A 19,985-nucleotide genomic window follows, 5' to 3' on the forward strand; every position below is an offset into this window, starting at 1 on the left:
ACCCTTTCAACAAATTAATTACAGGTTCTTGATTATCACTTGTCCTTCTTAGCTTGCTGAGTCAGTGTCCCCCTGACCAATGAAAAGATTCTTTATTGTTTCCTTGATCTTACTTAAATATTGGTTTATCTTTAAGAATCAAACAAAATGTTAACTCTTTTTTGGCCTCTGATTTTTTGAAAACTTTTTTTCTACAAACATTTTACTAATTTTATTGCAATGCAGATACGATTACTAACAAGTGCATTATTTCATATATAATTAATAAATATGGTAACTTTATTACATTTACAATAGGTGTTATTTCATCTAAAAGGTTGCAATATCATTTTCATGTCACTTACATTAATTTACATAAATATTTTTATCTACATTTCAAGTATATCTCAATTTTATGCAATACTATTCATATGAATTAGAGAATTTTTTCAATAATTACGAGATTTTACCTCATAAATAATGTGATTTTTATCATTAAAAACAAGTGTTTTAAGCATACAAATACTGCAAAGATAACTATGTAGTTTTGACCCAAATGCTACTTGTTGAAGATTGTTATATACCATAAAAGTAAATCTATATCTTCATAAGAAAATTTGCAAATGTTCATATACTTCCTGTAGTTTGAGAATTTTATATTCACCTTCATTGTTTTGTTTAAATAAACATCAGTTTGTTGTTATAATCTGATATTCTGTATTTTAACACATTGGTTATACAGTCTTCCAATTTATGTTTTTAAAATAGAAATAAATAAAAGAAGACTAACAAAATGTTACCAGTCTACATGTCTAAATTGTTAAAAATGATTAAAATATTCAATAAAAATTCGTTGTTTATTTTTTCATAAATTCTGTTATAATTGGCAACTGCCACTGAATACATATATTCATACCAAGTTTATCATAAAAAATGGGGCAAATTTGCACAACAAGTACAACAATAAAAGGAATTTAGATCAATTAACCTATTGAAGTAGTAGATAATATTTGAAAGAAAGATGAGGCAAAAGTAAATTAATAAACTCCAATTTTATCAAATGCTCCAGGACATACAAATTAAAGTGGTGATTTTTTTTTTGAAATTCTGAACTTTCAAAAATATAATTTAAAAAATGAAACTCAATAACTTTCTTCTTTTTGCATTTTAACTTAAAATGGATATCAACTAAGTATTTAAAATAATGGGCCAGCCAGTGCCTACATAAAGAAATGTCAAAAATATTCCTAAGAGTCTTCTCTGCATATTAGTTTTCCAATGTTTAAAAAGTCACAATAAAATGTATCTTTTTATTTGAAAACAAGTCCTATTAAAATGATGAAGTAAGACCAATCTAGATAATATTGATATGATCTAGAACACGAACCACTAAAATGATTTGGTCATTTTAAAACAAATAAGTTCTTATATCAAATCCCCAAACCTTGTTTCATATCATGTTTAAAAAAGTGGGAAATTGAGAAAGACTATTTTTCACTGTGCCACTGTCTCTCAGGGCTCTTTCAGTTATCTGGTAGGCACTGAGAGGCTGTATACAGATAGAAGACAATATTTTAGGTATGAGAAGCACAAGATCTGTGTCTGTCCTCAATCAAGAAAAGTGCTCACACACTTTCACTGTAGAAATAATTTGAACCCTTAATATTTAGATCTCTAGGTCTTCTCCAGAAGTTGAATTTTCTCTGAGGTTGTCATCTATTCTATTTCTCTTTGACAGTCCAGTTTTCGTAAGAGTGAGCAAATTTTAACAAAAGCATCAAAACAAACATGCTGTATAATTTAAATATGTATTATTATTGCCTATAAATAAATCAAAGAAGGTACTACATTTGTACAGAAGATATGACTTGTTAAACTAATACTTGTTATACTTTATAAAATATAATATGGAATAGGTCTTGGATGCTTTTTACAACTAAAATAGTGGGACATTGCAAATAAACAAAAATAACACAGCTAGGAAAATAAAATATAACTTTGAAAATCCAGTTAGAAATTATTTTTTTGGATCCAAAGACCACGTTATTTTACACCTACAGAGAACTCTAAGGAATACCCTTCCAAGCAATATGCCACACTTCAAATGCTCAATCTTATCCTCAAGTAAAGAATTTATGAATGAGAAAGTTTCATTTATCACTAGTAATAGTTTATATTAGGGATACATTACACATAACATTCTTAACTGACATATATTAATAAAAAGGTAGAAGACCTACTCCAAAAATAAAAATGTATATAAAAAACAGAAATTTAAAAAATGTAACAATTGTGTTCACATTTCAGTCTTTTTTCAATTTAACACATTTTATACTTTTAAAGCTTAATGCCCTGGTGATTATTGATGGTTACTGATGTCAAAAAAATAACATTAAGTTTAGAAGGTTAAAACATCAGCAGAAAGTCTATATTTGCTTAATATTTCTAAATAATAAAATAACAGTAAATATAAGATATTTTGCTACTATTTAAAAATGCCTGTAAAAAAAAAAAAAGAAGTCTAACCAGGCAAAGGGAAAACATTTGTAAATCAAGTTAGGAAACAGATTTTTGTTTTACATAAAAGAAAAGTTGAGCTTCTGTCTGTTGATAATGTGAAAGTTTCAAACGACAAGATATTGATTGAGAAATTACTTTGCAAAGTAATCAGTAAGAGAACTATTAATGTTATGCCACTTCAAAAAGGGGAGAAAATAGATCAAACCTGGCCAAAGATCACTTTTATTACTCTTTCAAGGCAAGAGTCATTAATCAGTGCATATAAGAATAAAGTAGTGTAAAATATATTTCCTTAAGGAGCTCAGAAAGAACAAATATCACAGTGATATTTGATTCCACAAGTGATATGGCCCTTTATGTGGAGAATAAACTCCTATTCCCTCAACAGTTATGGGGACTAGATCTGCATTCCCAGGAAAATAGAAAGATCTGATGCATGTGCCGGCTCACTTGCTTCATCTGTCCCATTTGCAAGCTTCAGTGACTATTCCCCACAGAGCACCAAAGGGCAAACAAACATGTGAAGAAACCACACTCCTCCCACAGAATGAGCCTCACAGTAACTTACATCTCAGCAAAAAAAGTGTAAATTCAGATCAACTTACCCGACTTTCTGCAAAAATAAAGATGATAAAGTTTCCAAGGAGTAGAAATCATGCAATACTTCAGGGAAATGCAGGATGCAGCTGCTGCTCCAGCCTGTAAATTGGACTGCACTGACATTACAATCAACTGTTACTGACAAAGCTCGCGAGAATTGGCAGCAGCAACTTGATCTAGAGGCAGCCAATCTTTACTTTCTGACATCTGTTCAGAGGCTAATGGTATGAATGCAGTAGTGATTCATTTACAAAAGTATTACTGGATCATGCTTTATAATCACAGGCAGTCTTCTAAGACTGAAAAAAAAAAAGATATGGAAGCTTTTTTAAACAGAAAATACACGATTTCTTAACACTATCAGAACTTTTTTTTTCTTTTATAGCTTTTTCCTATGCTTAAGATTTAAAGATGCACACTTTGTTGTAAAGAAATGATGTTATTGAAATTTGCTATTCAATCTGCAAAAATTATGTAGTTTTAAAGCATCATAAAAAAGAAAGTGAGAGACAATCACTCTGTAGATATAAAGCTATTCAAATCAAATGCCTAGTTTTATTAACTAAATGAACATCTCTGATATGTGTCCCTTTTCATTCCCCACGTCTCAACAATTATTTAAGTCATACAAATACAAATTTCACTGTTCATAGTAATTTACTTTTCAGGGAGCCCTGCATGCAGGTGTACGCAATGAAAAGCTGCAATTTTCTGGCCAAGTCAAGGAAATACCATGAAAGATCTTCAACAAACTCTGTAAAAAAGGCTTTTTGTAGATGGTAGCTGGCAGTGCATATGCAAAGGAGGATGTATTTTTATCTTTCATGCTCATCTTCCCTGAAAGACATATTAGGTAAAATTTTTAAAAGAAATACTTCTAATGAACTCTTTAATACCTGACTTCTCAGTGCTGTTTCATTTTTCATCTTTTGTAAATGAGATCTTTCACTTTTAAATATCTTTGGTCTCACTGAGGACTAATCAGAAGGCATGTATTTGTAGAAAGGCTGATTTTCGGAATTCAATATTTTAAATATTAAAAAGCAAACATAAAACCTGGCAATTTCTGTTGTTATTCTATTGTGTATCAAGCATTAAAACTAACAATTTACATGAAATATATTTTTAAAAATTTAGTTAACACTATTAACTAAACTTTCAGATGATGAAGCTAAGGCTTGGAAAAAATCAGAAATTTGCTGTATATCCTACCATAAGTAGCTGAGGGAATCAGAATTTTAACATGGATTTGTATGACATCATTTCAAGTCAACTAATTCCCAGGTGAAAGTCATTTTGTTTTCAGCTTGTCTTTTTTTTAATGAAAATTACTACTTAGGCAGTATGGACTAATAAACTTCACAATAATGATTTATAATGTATTTAGAATATAGTTTTTCTAATAACCTAGTTAAAGAAAAGTAACAGAATTCATGGTGTATCTAAATGCAGAAAAAGTCTTTTTAAGAGGAAGTATGCTGACAGTTTTGCTATGGGTTTCAAAGTAATGGCATTTTGCTTTAAAATGCATTAATTTTGATGGCTTACAAGAGAGGCCATTAGTTCAATGTAGTGATTTACTTATCCAAATGTCAAAATTCTTCTTCCCACACAACTCCATTGCATTGTTTTCTAAGCTAGTATATAGTTAATCTTATTTTCAAACCCTGCAATTATTGAGGATTTTTAATTTTAGTGAATTCAGCAGAGTATTTTGCATGCTCCTAATACCCACTCAATGCTATACAAAACATATCACATTTTTACACATAATTTAATTTTTGTTATGAAAAAAAGGATGCTAAAACCAAAATCAGTTACAAGCAGATGTTTAAACTGATTACAAAACCTGACATTTTTTTTCCTGCTCACTGTTTTTACTCGAGTGAGTCATCTTTAGCTCTTGCCCATTTAGTTCACCACTCTCATGGTTTCTAAGCTATGCCCTGTTGTCAGATGCATTACTTTACTTCGTCCTTAAAGCATCTCTTCTTCCTGTCATACTTGAGTGGTTTCCTCTGTGGCTCAACATAGAGCAGCTGATCTGCTTTGGTGGCGTCATTCTTTTCTGACACTACTAGCAGGAGGATGTAGGTCACACATAGTGAGTGTGTTTCAGGGTTAGTAGGCAAGGGTTATTCACATCCTCCATGGTTAGCGATCCTGCTGTTAAATGTTAAGTATGCTGAAAATTGACACTGATGAAATGCCACAGACTCTTGACATAACATTAATACAGCTCAGGTTTCGCAGCTACATATGCTAAAACTTGGTCTTGGCAAGGATTATGGTCTTGGCTTTACAGTGGCTTCCAGTTACCCAGCCTCGATGCCTTGAGTTCTTAAGGTTTAATTGTGACTCAGTTATCAGGGGCTGGATGTTTTCTTGATTCAAGAAAGATTTTAAACCATGAGTCTAACATTACTCCTAGGAGAGGCTGGGTGCGGTGGTGCACGCCTGTGATCCCAGTAGCTTGGGAGGCTGAGACAGGAGAATCATGAATTCAAAGCCAGCCTCAACAAAAGTGCCTATTTTTAGGTCTGATGATGCCATAAAAGTGTTCTAATATTTTCTTTATTAATACTTTCTTTAACAAGATAAATGCATTTTCTGAAAAAAGTGTGGTTTGCAAATTAAAGTACATTTCTGAGCTGGGGCTGTAGTTCAGTATCAAAGCGCTTGCCTGGCATGAGTGAGAACTTGTGTTCGACCCTTAGCACCACATAAAAATGAGACAAATAAAATAAAGGCATGCTATATATCTACAACTACAAAAATAATTTAACAGTTATAAAAATATATTTCTACAATTTATATGTCACAAAGCAGGAAAGATCACTTTGGGTTATTTTGTTTACTTTTGAAAAATCTTGTAGTGGTTATGGTTACATGGCTATATATAGCATTGGTTGCATGATTTGATATAATTTTTCCTTTATTTCATGGTACTAATTACCTGTTAAATCATTGTATTATTGGTATATTATCATACACGTATAATTATTTTATCTTTTGTTATATTATGATAATAATTTTGGATAATAAATATTATTTACAAACACTGTTCTATACACTTTGAATATAGTAATTCTTTTAAAAATTATAATCACCTTTAAAAGTAAGTAGTCTTTTATCCTTAATTTCGGTTGAAGAAATTCAGCCACAAAGAGTTTTAAGTAATTATTCCTCAAATTATGAAGGTATTGAAGTTATTTTCTAATATTCATGAGATCAGTAACTATAACAGGCATTTTATATATGGATATTTGAATATCTTTTTCCTATTTTCTTTATTTATCCAGAAATGTAATAAATGACTATCACTGCAACAAAGTAGATTTTCATCTTCTGAGATTCTTCACAGACTATTTAATAGGAATGTATCCAACAGTCTTGGCAAGGGAAATGTTCTTAATCAGAATAAATCTCAACAAGTCTCTGGAGCCAAAGAACTAGACATTCATTCCCAGATGTGACAGGTGTTTGAAGATGGATTTCTCAGCAGACATTCAAAGTGGGCCCAATTACGAAAATAATAAAACACTTTGAGAATAAGATAACAACTAATATGGAAATGCCTGTGGGCAGGGCATCAGTAAAGCAAGTTGTCCTTTTGGAATTAAGGGAGAGTGAGTAACAGGAAGTTGTGATGCTTTTTATACAAGGATGCTTGTAATTTACATGAAATTTTTTTGAGATTGTTTGGAGAAGTTCTATACCAGAAAGAGGCAAATCCTTGACCCTATATCTTGAGGAAATTGTCCTACAAAATTTATTCTTTATCTTTTTTCTTTATTTTGCTCATGTATAATTAAGCAATTTTCCGTAATTTGGGGATGTGTCACATATATTTTTTGTGCTATATTCATATAACCAATTTTAAGTTACTTCAAAATAATGCTATCAATTTTTTTCAACATTGTCATATTATCTATATTAACACTTTTAATGGATGTAGCATAACAAATTACCTAGTCTGTTTTCATTGGAAAGGTAGATTGAATTTTCCTGGAAAAAAATAATATGAAAATGAATATGATTAAATATTTTGAACACTTCTTATTTTTCATGGAATAATCACTTAAACCAGAATTGTTCAAAAGTTTTTCTTTTTTACTATAAGACCTATGTGACCAACTACATCCATGAAATATTAGCAACTTATATGCATATCAGTTGTCTAGGAAAATGTATGTCTTTTGCTCAAAAGACAATGCATTACACATTTTTTTCATTATTTTTACATTTAAATTTGTAAAGGTATGACAATTTATGATGAATTCTTTTGTTGTTAAAATCAAATATATTTTCATGTGTTTGGGGTTTCTGAAATTTAAACTTAATTCAGATATAATTTCAGATCAATATAAAGAACTCACATACAATTTTTACCCATATTACTACCCATTAATATTTTGATCTATTTTCAATATTATTCTCTTCAAACATATATGTGAAGAATACATCTACAAAGAATATGTATATATACACACATATATATCTACATTATATATTTACGTATACATACCCACACATTGTTGTCATTTCGTATTAACAGGTGATTGGTTCCAGGTAGGTTCCCTGGACACCCAAATCTGCAGATGTTCTAGTCTTATATGTAAAATGGCAAAGTATTTACATATATCTTAGGTATAACCTCCAATATACTTTTAATCAGTCTTAAGTTATGTATATTATAGAAAATAATTGTTAAACTATTGTTAAAGGGATAATAACAATGAAAAACTGTAAATATTCAGTAAAAATGCAATTTTTTAAAAGGAGTGTTTTATCTGCTGTTGGCTGAATCAGCAGATGAAGAACTTGGAATCTATCTCTATGTCTGTGTAGTGTGTGTGTATCTGTATGCATATGAATATTATTTTTTCTGATATATTTCAGTTATTTGTAATACTATACTCCTTTAACTCTAAATGCTCAAAAAGATCTATGGAATTCCATCTGTCTATAAATAATAAATAAATATAATAGTTCTCTTTGAGAGACAATAAATAAATATAATAGTTCTCTTTGAGAGACAAATTGTAAATATTTTATGATATTTCTAATGTTAAACAGACAAAAACTAATGTTTGTAGATGAGACAATATGTTAGGAACAAGATTGCACAAATTTTGATGAAAATATTATCTCAGAGAAGGGCTAACCATTGTTGTTAAAGTCACTATGTGTATGACTGATGATGAACAAGATTTGTGAAATTCATATGAAACCACACAGATTACATTTGGAATTTCATAACTTAAGTAAAATTCAATGGTAGAATATATAGGATATTAAGCATATACATCATCTAGTTTATTATTTTTATTTGAATTTTTATTATTTTTTAAATGTATGACTTGTATTTTACAGGAAACAAAGAAAATAATGAAAGAACCAAACTAAAGCACAATGAAGCAAACAGAGAAATTCTGGATGTGGGGCTTCCTGAAATGGTCTTGTCAACAAAACAATGACAAATTTATGTACAAAGTGCTGGGGAGTGATATAAGAAAAAATATATTGTTATATTGTGTGCATGTACAAATATCTAACAAAAAGTCCACCATTATGTACAAGTGCAATGCACCAATAAAAATGTAGAAAGAGAAAAAAATACAGAGAAATGAAATTAAAAAAAAAAGAAACATGTGTAGGTTGAACAAAATGTCAGAAGTAGCACATTGGCTCATAAAGAAAATGCATTTGTTGATTGGGTTATTTGTTATCTTATTGTCTAATTTTGGACCTGAACAGACACTTCTCAGAGGAGGATATACAATCAATCAACAAGTACATGAAAAAATGCTCACCATCTCTAGCAGTCAGAGAAATGCAAATCAAAACTACCCTAAGATACCATCTCACTCCAGTAAGATTGTCAGCCACTATGAAGTCAAACAACAACAAGTGCTGGCGAGGATGTGGAGAAAAGGGTACACTTGTACATTGCTGGTGGGACTGCAAATTGGTGTGGCCAATTTGGAAAGCAGTTTGGAGATTCCTGGGAAAGATGGGAATGGAACCACCATTTGACCCTGCTATTGCCCTTCTGGGACTATTCCCTGAAGACCTTAAAAGAGCATGCTACAGGGATACTGCCACATCGATGTTCATAGCAGCACGATTCACAATAACTAGACTGTGGAACCAACCCAGATGCCCTTCAATAGATGAATGGATAAAAAAAATGTGGCATCTATACACAATGGAGTACTATGCAGCAATAAAAAATGACAAAATCATAGAATTTGCAGGGAAATGGATGGCACTAGAGCAGATTATGCTTAGTGAAGCTAGCCAATCCCTAAAAAACAAATACCAAATGTCTTCTTTGATATAATGAGAGCAACTATGAACAGAGCAGGGAGGAAGAGTAGGAAGAAAAGATTAACATTAAACAAAGACGTGAGATGGGAGGGAAAGGGAGAGAAAAGGGAAATTGCATGGAAATGAAGTGAGACCCTCATTGCTATACAAAATTACATATAAGAGGTTGTGAGGGGAATGGGAAAATAAACAAGGAGAGAAATGAATTACAGTAGATGGGGTAGAGAGAGAAGACTGGAGGGGAAGGGAGGGGGGATAGTAGGGGATAGGAAAGGTAGCAGAATACAACAATTACTAATAGGGCATTATGTAAAATTGTGGATGTGTAACTGACGTGATTCTGCAATCTGCATTTGGGGTAAAATTGGGGGTTCATAACCCACTTCAATCTAATGTATGAAATATGATATGTCAGGAGCTTTGTAATGTTGTGAACAACCAATAAAAAAAAAAGAAAATGCATTCGGTTATCAGAAAGAATATTTTGGGCCAATTTTGGAAATTTGAATAATTTCTGAATATTAGCTCTGAAAAGAATAACTGAGTTGAAAATTCTTGATTACAAATATATATTACAGAACATTATGAAAATTATGACCCCGTTTTTATATATGTAAATATGCACACAGAAATATTTGGAAATATATACATTCAGATGTCAATAGTGGTTATTGCTGCATAGTGAGTATATACAATAACCATTTCTAAGTATTTGTTTCTATTTAACAATGTTCTATAATTCGAATGAACTGTTTATATAACTATTGTTTATATAAATATATGTGTAAATAGCAAATCACATTAAATAAAAATAAGAGTTAAATTTCTGTCCTGAACTTTATGTTCAGATGATCCAGCTTAAGATTTTCACCTAAAATTATGAAAAATAAATTAACTTTTAACACTTCAGAGACTTGAGAGAAGGCAAAGTTGCCCAATTTATGTCATTGGAATGATATAAACTCCATGGGAAAACATGTTAAGGACAGTTTGGAAAGAAAGACAGAAAGAAAGAAACATTTTCAGTTGAAGAAAGTGGTGCAAAAATTTTTTTAGATATGAGAGATAAATAAAGTGAGAGGCAGATGAAAGTTGAAGAGAAGATGGTTTGGAAGGAGTGATCTAAAGAGAATATATGATAGGGAGACAGATGCATAATAAAGATTTCTAAGAATGAATTTGTGGTGAGGTGTAAATTCCTCTTCATATTACTCAAATTTGTCAGTAGGGACTAAGGTTGCTTTTCATTAGGTCATGACAGATGCTCATGGGTGCATGTCTGAGCGCCTGTTTATATCTCTGAGTCTGTGTGTCAAAATTCTGGAAAATCACTGGCTGTAAAACTACAAAGAACTGACCCTAACACAGGGGAGATGGCAGAATTTTGCTTAGTATTAAAAGGAATGTTATGCTACTATATTTGTGAGGTGAGAAATTGTAAATATTTTATGATATTTCTGCACTTTTAATTTGAAAATATTCCCAATTTTCATAAAATATTCTCAAATCAAACATAAGCTTCTCACTAAGTACACTTGATCACCATAAGAGCATATTTGCAGTAACTTTTGAGATAAGTTTTTAAGTAGGACAACCAATGTTGCCTTCCACAGCAGGATCTAAACCTTCAAAACCACAGTAATGTGACCCTGTCTTCTTGGATTTGTTCTTTTCCTCTAACAATCTTTCTCTCTTCTGTATCTTATTTCTTTTTATCCTCTTGCAATATTTCCAGATGTATGCTCTTTTGCTTCTCTAAAATTTATTTTAACACTTCAGAATGGCATTGCAAATGCCAAAATTTAAATCTTATTTTCTGTAGGAATAGAGAGTAAAAGAGTCAAAAGTCACAATGAAAAAAAAAAAAAGTGAATTGCTGAGATCCACCTCTGTTTTGGAACTGGATTACTAAAGTAATGCCAAGTAGTCTGACATTTAGCTGAGCTCTGGATTGCTAGTGTATTGCTGCAGTTACTAAATATAATCAGGCAAATAATAATTAATCTTGCTCTATCTTAGCACAATCTGTAACTTAACACTGTTTTTCAGTCTGTTCACATTGTGTAATTGCATTCACAGGACGATTTTATTATTCAAAGCAGATTTAACTAGAGCATATTCCTAAATTCGTAGAAGCTTATTTCCCCAAACATGAGAAAATGACATGACATCTTGCTTCCTCCCAATAAAGGTTTTAACTCTGAGCTCTTCCTTAAACACATCACATGGCACTTCAGCACTTAATCTGCATGGTTATTCTTCCAAAGTCTTATTTTTGGATATGCTTAAATGATCAACATGACATAAAATAGAGATTAGATTTACAAGTCTCAAGAAACACAACTTGAAGAGTGAACCTATTTGTAGAACTTACTAAGAATTTCTCTACAAATAACTATATAAATATATATATATATATATGTATATATATAGATAGCATTTCTCTAAAAATTACTATAATAGTAATTTTTAGAGAAATGTATATATACACACGCGCGCGCTGATACACACACACACACACACACACACACACACACACTGATTTTCATGTATAAGTTGTTAAAATTATGGTTGTATCAGCATTTTTAAATCTACATTAGTGGACATAGAAAAAAAACATGACCGGTTAATTTTTTGAATCATCCTGACTGTGCTAAAATATGCCCTAAATGCTGATAAAATATTATTTTAGGTATGTCTGTGAGGAAGTTTCAAAAAAAAATAGGATATGAAGCAGTAGGTTGATTAAGGAAGATCTGGCCACACTAATGTGGGCAAGTGTTTTCTATAACTTGAAAACATGTTCAAATAGAACAAAAAGGCCAGGGGAAGAACACATTCACTTTCTTTTTGAGGTAGGACTTTATCATCCTCTGCCCTGGGGCACGAAAGCTCCTGATTCTTGATCCTAAGATTTACATCATCCTCCATCTGATTCTTAGGCCTTTGACCTTGGACTGGAAATTACACCATTGTTCAGGTCACCTGGATCTGAGCATTCAGACTCAGTGAGAATTACAGCCCCATCTCTCCTTGCTCTTAAGCTTGCAGATGGCATATGGCAGGAGTCCTTTGCTTTCATATCCATATGAGCCAATTTCCATAATTAATTTATTCTTACATATCTATATATACTCTACTCTGCTTCTCTGGAGAACCCTAATACAAAACCCAAAGAGATAATATGAATTTCTGTCTTGCCAATTTTATTTCATACTGGGAAAAGTCATATGAAGTAATGCAAGGAAAAGCTGTTATCAATTATGATGTTATCATATTTTCTCAGTTAAATATGTGTCACTATTCATATATATACTAGCTTTGTTTCTTATAAATATTCTTACATTGTCAGGAAACTGTTATAACTTGCTTACGAATGGCAAAATGAGGACTTAAAAATCTAGTCTTTTGAGGCATATCCACCCTGGTATTCATGCATTAATACACTGGGCTCCTTAAGGTTCTTTCCTGCAATGCTTTATATGAATGTGAAGACTGAATTATGTCAATTTGAGATCATTACAGTGGAGTCCTGATACTTTAAATACTATGCTCTAGAAGAATATTTATCTTTGGTCCACATGCCTTCAGAAGCTAAAAGTGAGACTCTAAAGTAAAGCTGGAAAGTGAAATGAATTTTCCTTCAGTAGAGAATTGCCGCCAGCATAAAATAGTCACAGTGAAAAAGCAGTGAGTAGGTGTATTTGAACAATAACAAATAGAGTAATATATTTATCATAAAACACAAGGCAAGCTTGTGCTACAAGTGCACAAGAAATTTGAATATATATATTTTTATTTGATGGTGGAATCTAAAAGCTAAGAAACATAAGAATTAGTTCCTAACCAATGAAATTCTGGAGAGTCCCAAAAGAAGTAAATGAAAAGCTCAACATGTCTCTGAAGAGACAATCACCTCATCCAGAGCACAAAGGAATTAAACATGAAGGAAAATACCAACAATAGAAACAAGAGTTGTTAAAAATGCAGAAGCACATTTGTTGCAAAAACACTATAATGGAGACTCAGCAAACCCAGGCGATCAAGACTAAAATTCTAAGGAACCAAGAGAGATAATAAAAGATTCTGAGGGAATACAAAATAAATAATCCTAAATGAATGAGAGATATTTGTAAGGAAATACACCACTACAGAAACAGAAAATACAACTGTGGATATTTAAGACTCAAGAAAGTCAGAATGGCAATTATGAAGAATACAAGCAACCGTAAATGTTGGTAGGGAGGTGGGGAAAAAGGTACACTCATACATTGCTGGTGGGACTGCAAGTTGGTGAAACTTAGAAAGCAGTATGGAAATTCATCAAAAAACTTGGAATGGAACCACCATTTGACCAAGTTATACCACTCCTCAGTTATACCAAAAGGACTTAAAATCAGCATACTACAGTGATGCAGCAATAACAATGTTTATAGCAGCTCAACATACAATAACTAAACTATGGAACCACCCTAGATGCCGATTAACAGATAAATGGATAAAGAAAATGTGGTATATACACACAATAGAATACTACTCGGCCATGAAGAATGAAATTATGGCATTCACAGGTAAATGGATGGAGCCGAAGAATCATGCTTAATGAAATAAACCAACTCCAAAGGACCAAAGCTGAATGTTTTCCTTGATATGAGGATGTTAATTCATAATAAATGGGGGTTGTGCAATGGAAGAATACAGGTACTTTGGATTAGAGAAAGGGGAGTAAAGGGAGGAGAGGTGGTGTGGGACTAGGAAGGATATTAGAATAAATTGAACATTATTTCATTATGTGCATATATGTTTACATGACCAGTGTAATTCTACGTCATATACACCAGAAGAATGAGAAGTTGTACTCCATTTATGCATGCTGTGTGAAAATGCATTCTATTGTCATGTACAACTAATTAGAACAAAGAAAAAACAAGAAGGTATCCATAAAAAAAGAAAATTTATATTAGTTGAATAAAAAAACTAAATGGAAAGGAAAACAGCAAAACAAATATCAAGAGAGACTTAGTTAAAAGAAAGATGGGAATAAGCAATAAAAATAAAAACAAAAGATAGATATAAACACATTAAGCAAGGGGAAGTTTTGGTATTTGAACATGATTGAACATATTAAATAGGAGATCAAATTTATGACATAAATCCCAGATGAATATCAGAAGGAAACAACTGAAGAGAAAAATAATAATTCCAAGAGAATTTTCCACAATTGATGAATAAAATGAAATGACTCTGATTTGGAGAAAAAATGATTTTAAGTCCAGAATGAAAATACAAATGCAATTATTAACAATTACAAAATAATCAGTGTACTTCCCAGAAAAAAAAGACAATACAATCCTATATACCTATCATTGAGAATGACAGTATAGATTTGTATGCCCATCTCTAGTTGTATTTAAGAAAGTGATCTTGGACTAAAGTTAGGTAAAAATTCCTCATTGTATCTTCAGTACAAATAACTTTATTTTTTTCAAAGTTATAAGCAATTACTCAAAGAGACTGAAAATGAAAATTAGCCATTGTAAACACTGAGTTTCTGTGAAATATTTATATTGTTGGAGAACAATGTGATTAGATCTGCTACTCATAAAAATAATTAAGACATCAATCATTACTTACTGATTTGTTTTTAGTTTATTGTATGTTTATTTTTAATTATATTTGAAATTTTAAGTAGTATCTATTACTTATTCTTCTCTCTTGTCCTACGTATATTTGACAATTTTCACAACTTGCTAAAACACATTTGACTACCAGACAGACTTCTGTAGAGAACAACTTGATACCAAAACCTAGACAGGAATACAAAAAAACAGAAGATAGCCAAATTCAAACATTACAGAAAAAAATAGCACACAATTTAAAGGATAACTGTAGGATTTAAAAAGTTAAAATGCATGAAGTTTCTAGGTACATCAATTATTTAATTGTTATCTTAATTTTATATGTTGGACTATACATTTAAGTTGGTTCAAATTGATATAGTCAATATGAAGAGAAAGGATAAACCCAATGATCTGGATTAAAAGTCCACATTTCTTTTTACTTACAATTTTTAGTATATATAGTTAAAACTGGCATACAAGAAAATTTGACTTGGTGGTACCAGGATACTAGCTATGCCCCACTTCTTCCTCTGGGTAGAAGTCTTTGTTACCCCTTTTTAAATAAACTCTGCTTCATAAGCTACAAATATTTAAAAAATTAAAAATAACACATTAAATATTTTTAATATATATTTTTTAGTTGTAGGTTAACACATAATATCAATATTTCATTTTTATGTGGTGCTGAGGATTGAACCCAGTGCCTCACACGTGCTAGGCGATCGCTCTACTGTTGAGCCACAACCGCATCCCAACACATTTAATTTTAATGTGTTCAGATGTAATGCATTCACCTGTGACGCTATCACCATAAGCAAAGTACTGAATATATCCATCACCTCTCCAAACTTTCCTGGTGTTCTTTTGGGTGTTGTTCCTTTGTTCACAAATGTCTGACAGGAGATTCAGTCTTTAAACACATTGTAAAGTTTACAAGGCTGTATTAAGTATAAACAATATGTTGCACAGTAGATCTATGAAAATTTTTCCTCTTGCATAACAGAAACTTAAGAAATAATTGAGAAATAATTGCCATGTACCCCTACTCCTGCCCAAGCCAACCACCTTCAATTCTGTGTTTGTATGAGTTTAACAGTTTTATAGAGCTCATATGCTATGATCTGAATGTGTCATCAAAATTTGAATGTTGGAAACTGAATCACTAATGCCAAAGCAGTGGGAGGTGTTCTGATCATGATGGTTTTGCTCTCATGAATGATGGATCCATGCCTTTATAAAAGAACTTACCAGTGGAAGATTTTCCCTTCTTTTTTATTCGTCACTGACCTGTGAAGACGCAGGATTCCTCACACCTGGAGCACACAATATTTAAGATACTATCGTGGAAGCACAGAGCACCACTTATCAGATGGCACTCCCTTGATATTGGACTTCTCAGCCTCCAGAACTGTGAAATATAAATTTCTGTTCTTTATAAATAGTCTTTGGTTTTTTGAGTCCGCTTTTATATTGCTGTGACTAAGAAACTGACCAGAACAATTTTAGAGGAGGAAAAGTTTATCTGAGGTCTCACAGTTTCTAAGGTCTCAGTCCTTAGATAGGCACCTCCATTTCTTGGGACTCAAGGTGAGGCAGAACATCATGAATGTCATGGTGGAAGAGGGTGGCAGAAGAAAGTGGCTCACATGATTAGAAAGCAGAGTGATTCCACTAGCCAGATTCAAATATATACCCCAAAGGCATGGCTCCTGGTAACTACCTACTTTAGACCTTTACTCTCCTTCATTTACCACCCAGTTAATCCCATCAGTTGGTTAATTCACTGATTAATTTAAAACTCTCAGAGCCCAATGATTGCTCCTCTAAACCTTCCTGCATTGTCTTACACATGAGTTTTTGCAGAACACCATACATCCTAACTATATCAGTGGTATTCTATTATAGCAGCACAAATAGGGTAAGACATCAAGTAAATTAAATCATGTAGTCTTTGTTTTTCTTTCACTTATACTCATCTATGCTTATTTCACTTATGATTATCTATAATCATATTTTTATAAATGACAAGATTTATTTTTAAGTTTAAACAATAATCAGTTGTATGTCTACACCACATTTCCTTTAACTATTCATATGTAAGCGAACATTTCATTTGGTTACTTAGGTACCATGAATAGTATGAAAAATGAACATGGAAATGCAAATATCTCTTTGAGATCAGCTTTCAATTTGTTTTTAAATACAAACAATTGGAATTGATATATCATATGGTATTTCTACTTTTAAATTTGTGAATAACCTACAAACTTTTCCATAGTGAAAACATTGGGTGAAGGTTCAGATTTCTATACATCTTCTCCGACTCTTCTTGTCACATGTCTGTGCGCGAATTTAAATGTATATAGACATTGTATACGTGCATGATGTATGACATGTTAGGATAGATATTACATATAGATATGGATATACATATATAGGATATAACCTCTTATGGTTTTTATTTATATTTTCTTGATAATCAATGATTACCTTTTCATATAACTGGTGGCCATTTTTATGTCTTTCTTTGAAAGAAAAATTAAAACTCAGCTAATGTCACAAATTCATATTTTTTCAAACTGTTTCTTATTTAAGATGTAAATTCAATTTTCTTTCTAAAATGAAACTATTATTGTTATAATTAGAACTTCATTTTCCAAAGAAGAGGCTTATATGATTTTAGTACCATAAATTGTCATAAAAACCTTTACAAAGTAAAACTATTTTACATCTCACAGACCCCTGATGAAACAGTTATTAAATATACACTACAAACATGGGATTAGGATTCCAAAACAAATAGGAAGATAGAAAAAACTCCAGTAAAGGAAATTATGGTGTCTAAAGCAACTTGCATATTAGAAGATTAACTGACAATAAAACATCATACATGAATATTAACATAGACTAATTTTATGAGATTAAAACAATATAGAGTTTAACGTCTAGACAGAAATTAATAAATTGAAAAGATTGATCAAATTAAAGTAATGCAAATTCTATATATTATTCTGTAAAACAGTAGAGATATCAATTTACTGGTTCTAGAAAAATTTAAATGCAGAATTATAAATTAATAGGATAGAAAACATACAGTCAGGAAACTTTTTAAAAAGCAGAGAACATTCAATAAATCATATTAAAAGTTGGAAAGAACAAAAAGCAGAGAAGTATAGTAAAAATTACACAAAATTTGTTTTCAAAATAGATCCAACCTAATTCAAACCTAAGAAAAAATTCAAACTAGATATTTAAAAAAAACTGAATCAAATAGGATTAAAATTAAAATATATAAATTGAATTTTCATTTATTCTATTTTGCATTTATTCATTTATTTTTGCACTACTGAAGATTGAATACAGGTACTTCTCAACTGAGCTATGTCTCCAGTCTTTTTTGTTATTATTATTATTTTTTAATTTTGAGAAAGAATCCCACTAAGTTACCTAAGTTGTATCCTCATGCCTCTACTTCCTTAATAACTGGGATTCAAGGCATGTGTCATTGAGCCTGGCTATAAATTGGATTTTTAAGAAGAAAGTTGTATTCTATTACAAGGAACATGCCTAAATATATTAAAAACTTTTGGAAGTATGGAATGGAAAAATTTATACTAAACAAATATTAATTATGGTACAGCTATAGAACACTAAATACAAAGGACAACATTAAAACTATAGATTCAGAGAATTGTTATATAATAATAGAATCATTAAATTCATCATAATATATAATAATTTGAAAAACACAGGTTTGACAAATGTATGTTCTAAAAATAAAAAGCTATACTGGTACAAGGTGGAATATTAGACAAATAATTTTACACATTTATCTGAGAAATCATTCCATTAATCAGATTAAAATACAGGAATCTTGAATATTAGAAACATTATAATAAAAAAGCTAATCTAAGCTAAGTGCAGTGGAATATGCCTGTAATCCCAGGGGATTTTTGAGACCCCCCCCATCTCAAAATAAAAAAATAAAAATAAATGATGGTTGGTGATGTGGATCAGGTCTTAAATACCTCTGGGTTCGATCCCTAGTTTTTTAAAAAAAGCAAAAACAAAAAAGCTAATCTAATATAAATATAAATACACACACACACACACACACACACACACACATATAGTCTGTGTTTCCAAAATAGCGAAATGCTGGGATCTCTTCCACAATTCAGTTACTACTACATCACAAAAAATGATACATCAAATACCAAATAATTTCTACTACAGACCAAGTTTTCTAATGGCAGTTCAATATAATTAGAAATAGATACCAGTTTGGTCTTTATTACCTCATAGGATGGGGATTTAAACCAATGGGTAAACTATTCCTGGATTAAAAAAAAAAAAAAGTCAAATTAACATTTAGCATTTAGTGTGTGATAATAACACCACAGATTAAGCCATGGCAAGTGAATTGATATTAAAAGGAAATTCCGAGAGGTAGCAGAAGATGAGGGCTGAGTGAGAGACTCCTGTGATAGTCTCTCAGTAGACATATCAAATTAAACATCTATTAATGCACCACATGACCTTCACAAGAGCTAAGGAAATCAACTGAGAGAACATAATGTCTGCTTTTAGTATTTAAAAAAGAAAAAAGTCCAAAGACATAATAAAGAAGGCAGAAAGAAAAGATATGTCACATGACTCCCCTACCAATTCCAAGCAACCCAGATGAGTGATAAAATATTCTGCTTGGGGGAGGAAGAGAGAATAAAGTTCAGACCTTGGATTTGAAACACAGAGCCAGAGCCACCACAGTGAAATCCAAGGCTGGGCAAAGATTCATGGACCCTACTCTCAAGACAATGCTTACAGACTGAGTTCATGAAATTCCTTTTGGCCAGGTGACTGACTCACTCCACCACTTTTCTAACCATGGGCATTACAATGAGGAACAAGACTTTACCTTTTCAGGAATAG

General features: G+C 31.5%; 1 protein-coding gene and 1 long non-coding RNA gene across 2 annotated transcripts in view; one reads left to right on the forward strand and one right to left on the reverse strand.

Annotated features, from left to right (window-relative positions):
* The window catches only part of BCHE (butyrylcholinesterase), a 75,061-nt gene extending 71,835 nt beyond the window's left edge, over nucleotides 1-3,226 (reverse strand). Inside the window, exon 1 of the mRNA XM_081301576.1 lies at nucleotides 3,105-3,226. Coding sequence (XP_081157702.1) covers nucleotides 3,105-3,222 — 118 coding nt within the window. The 5' untranslated portion in view covers nucleotides 3,223-3,226. The remainder of the gene's footprint in view (nucleotides 1-3,104) is intronic.
* Nucleotides 1-11,794, forward strand: part of LOC308653121 — a 51,333-nt gene extending 39,539 nt beyond the window's left edge. The window contains exons 4-5 of the long non-coding RNA XR_014022988.1: nucleotides 8,476-8,819; nucleotides 9,907-11,794. This is a non-coding gene — a long non-coding RNA (uncharacterized lncRNA). The remainder of the gene's footprint in view (nucleotides 1-8,475; nucleotides 8,820-9,906) is intronic.
* The last annotated feature ends 8,191 nt before the right edge of the window (nucleotides 11,795-19,985 follow it).

Source organism: Spermophilus citellus (assembly GCF_964194105.1).
Source record: "Spermophilus citellus genome assembly, chromosome: 7".
Classification (NCBI taxonomy): domain Eukaryota; kingdom Metazoa; phylum Chordata; class Mammalia; order Rodentia; family Sciuridae; genus Spermophilus; species Spermophilus citellus.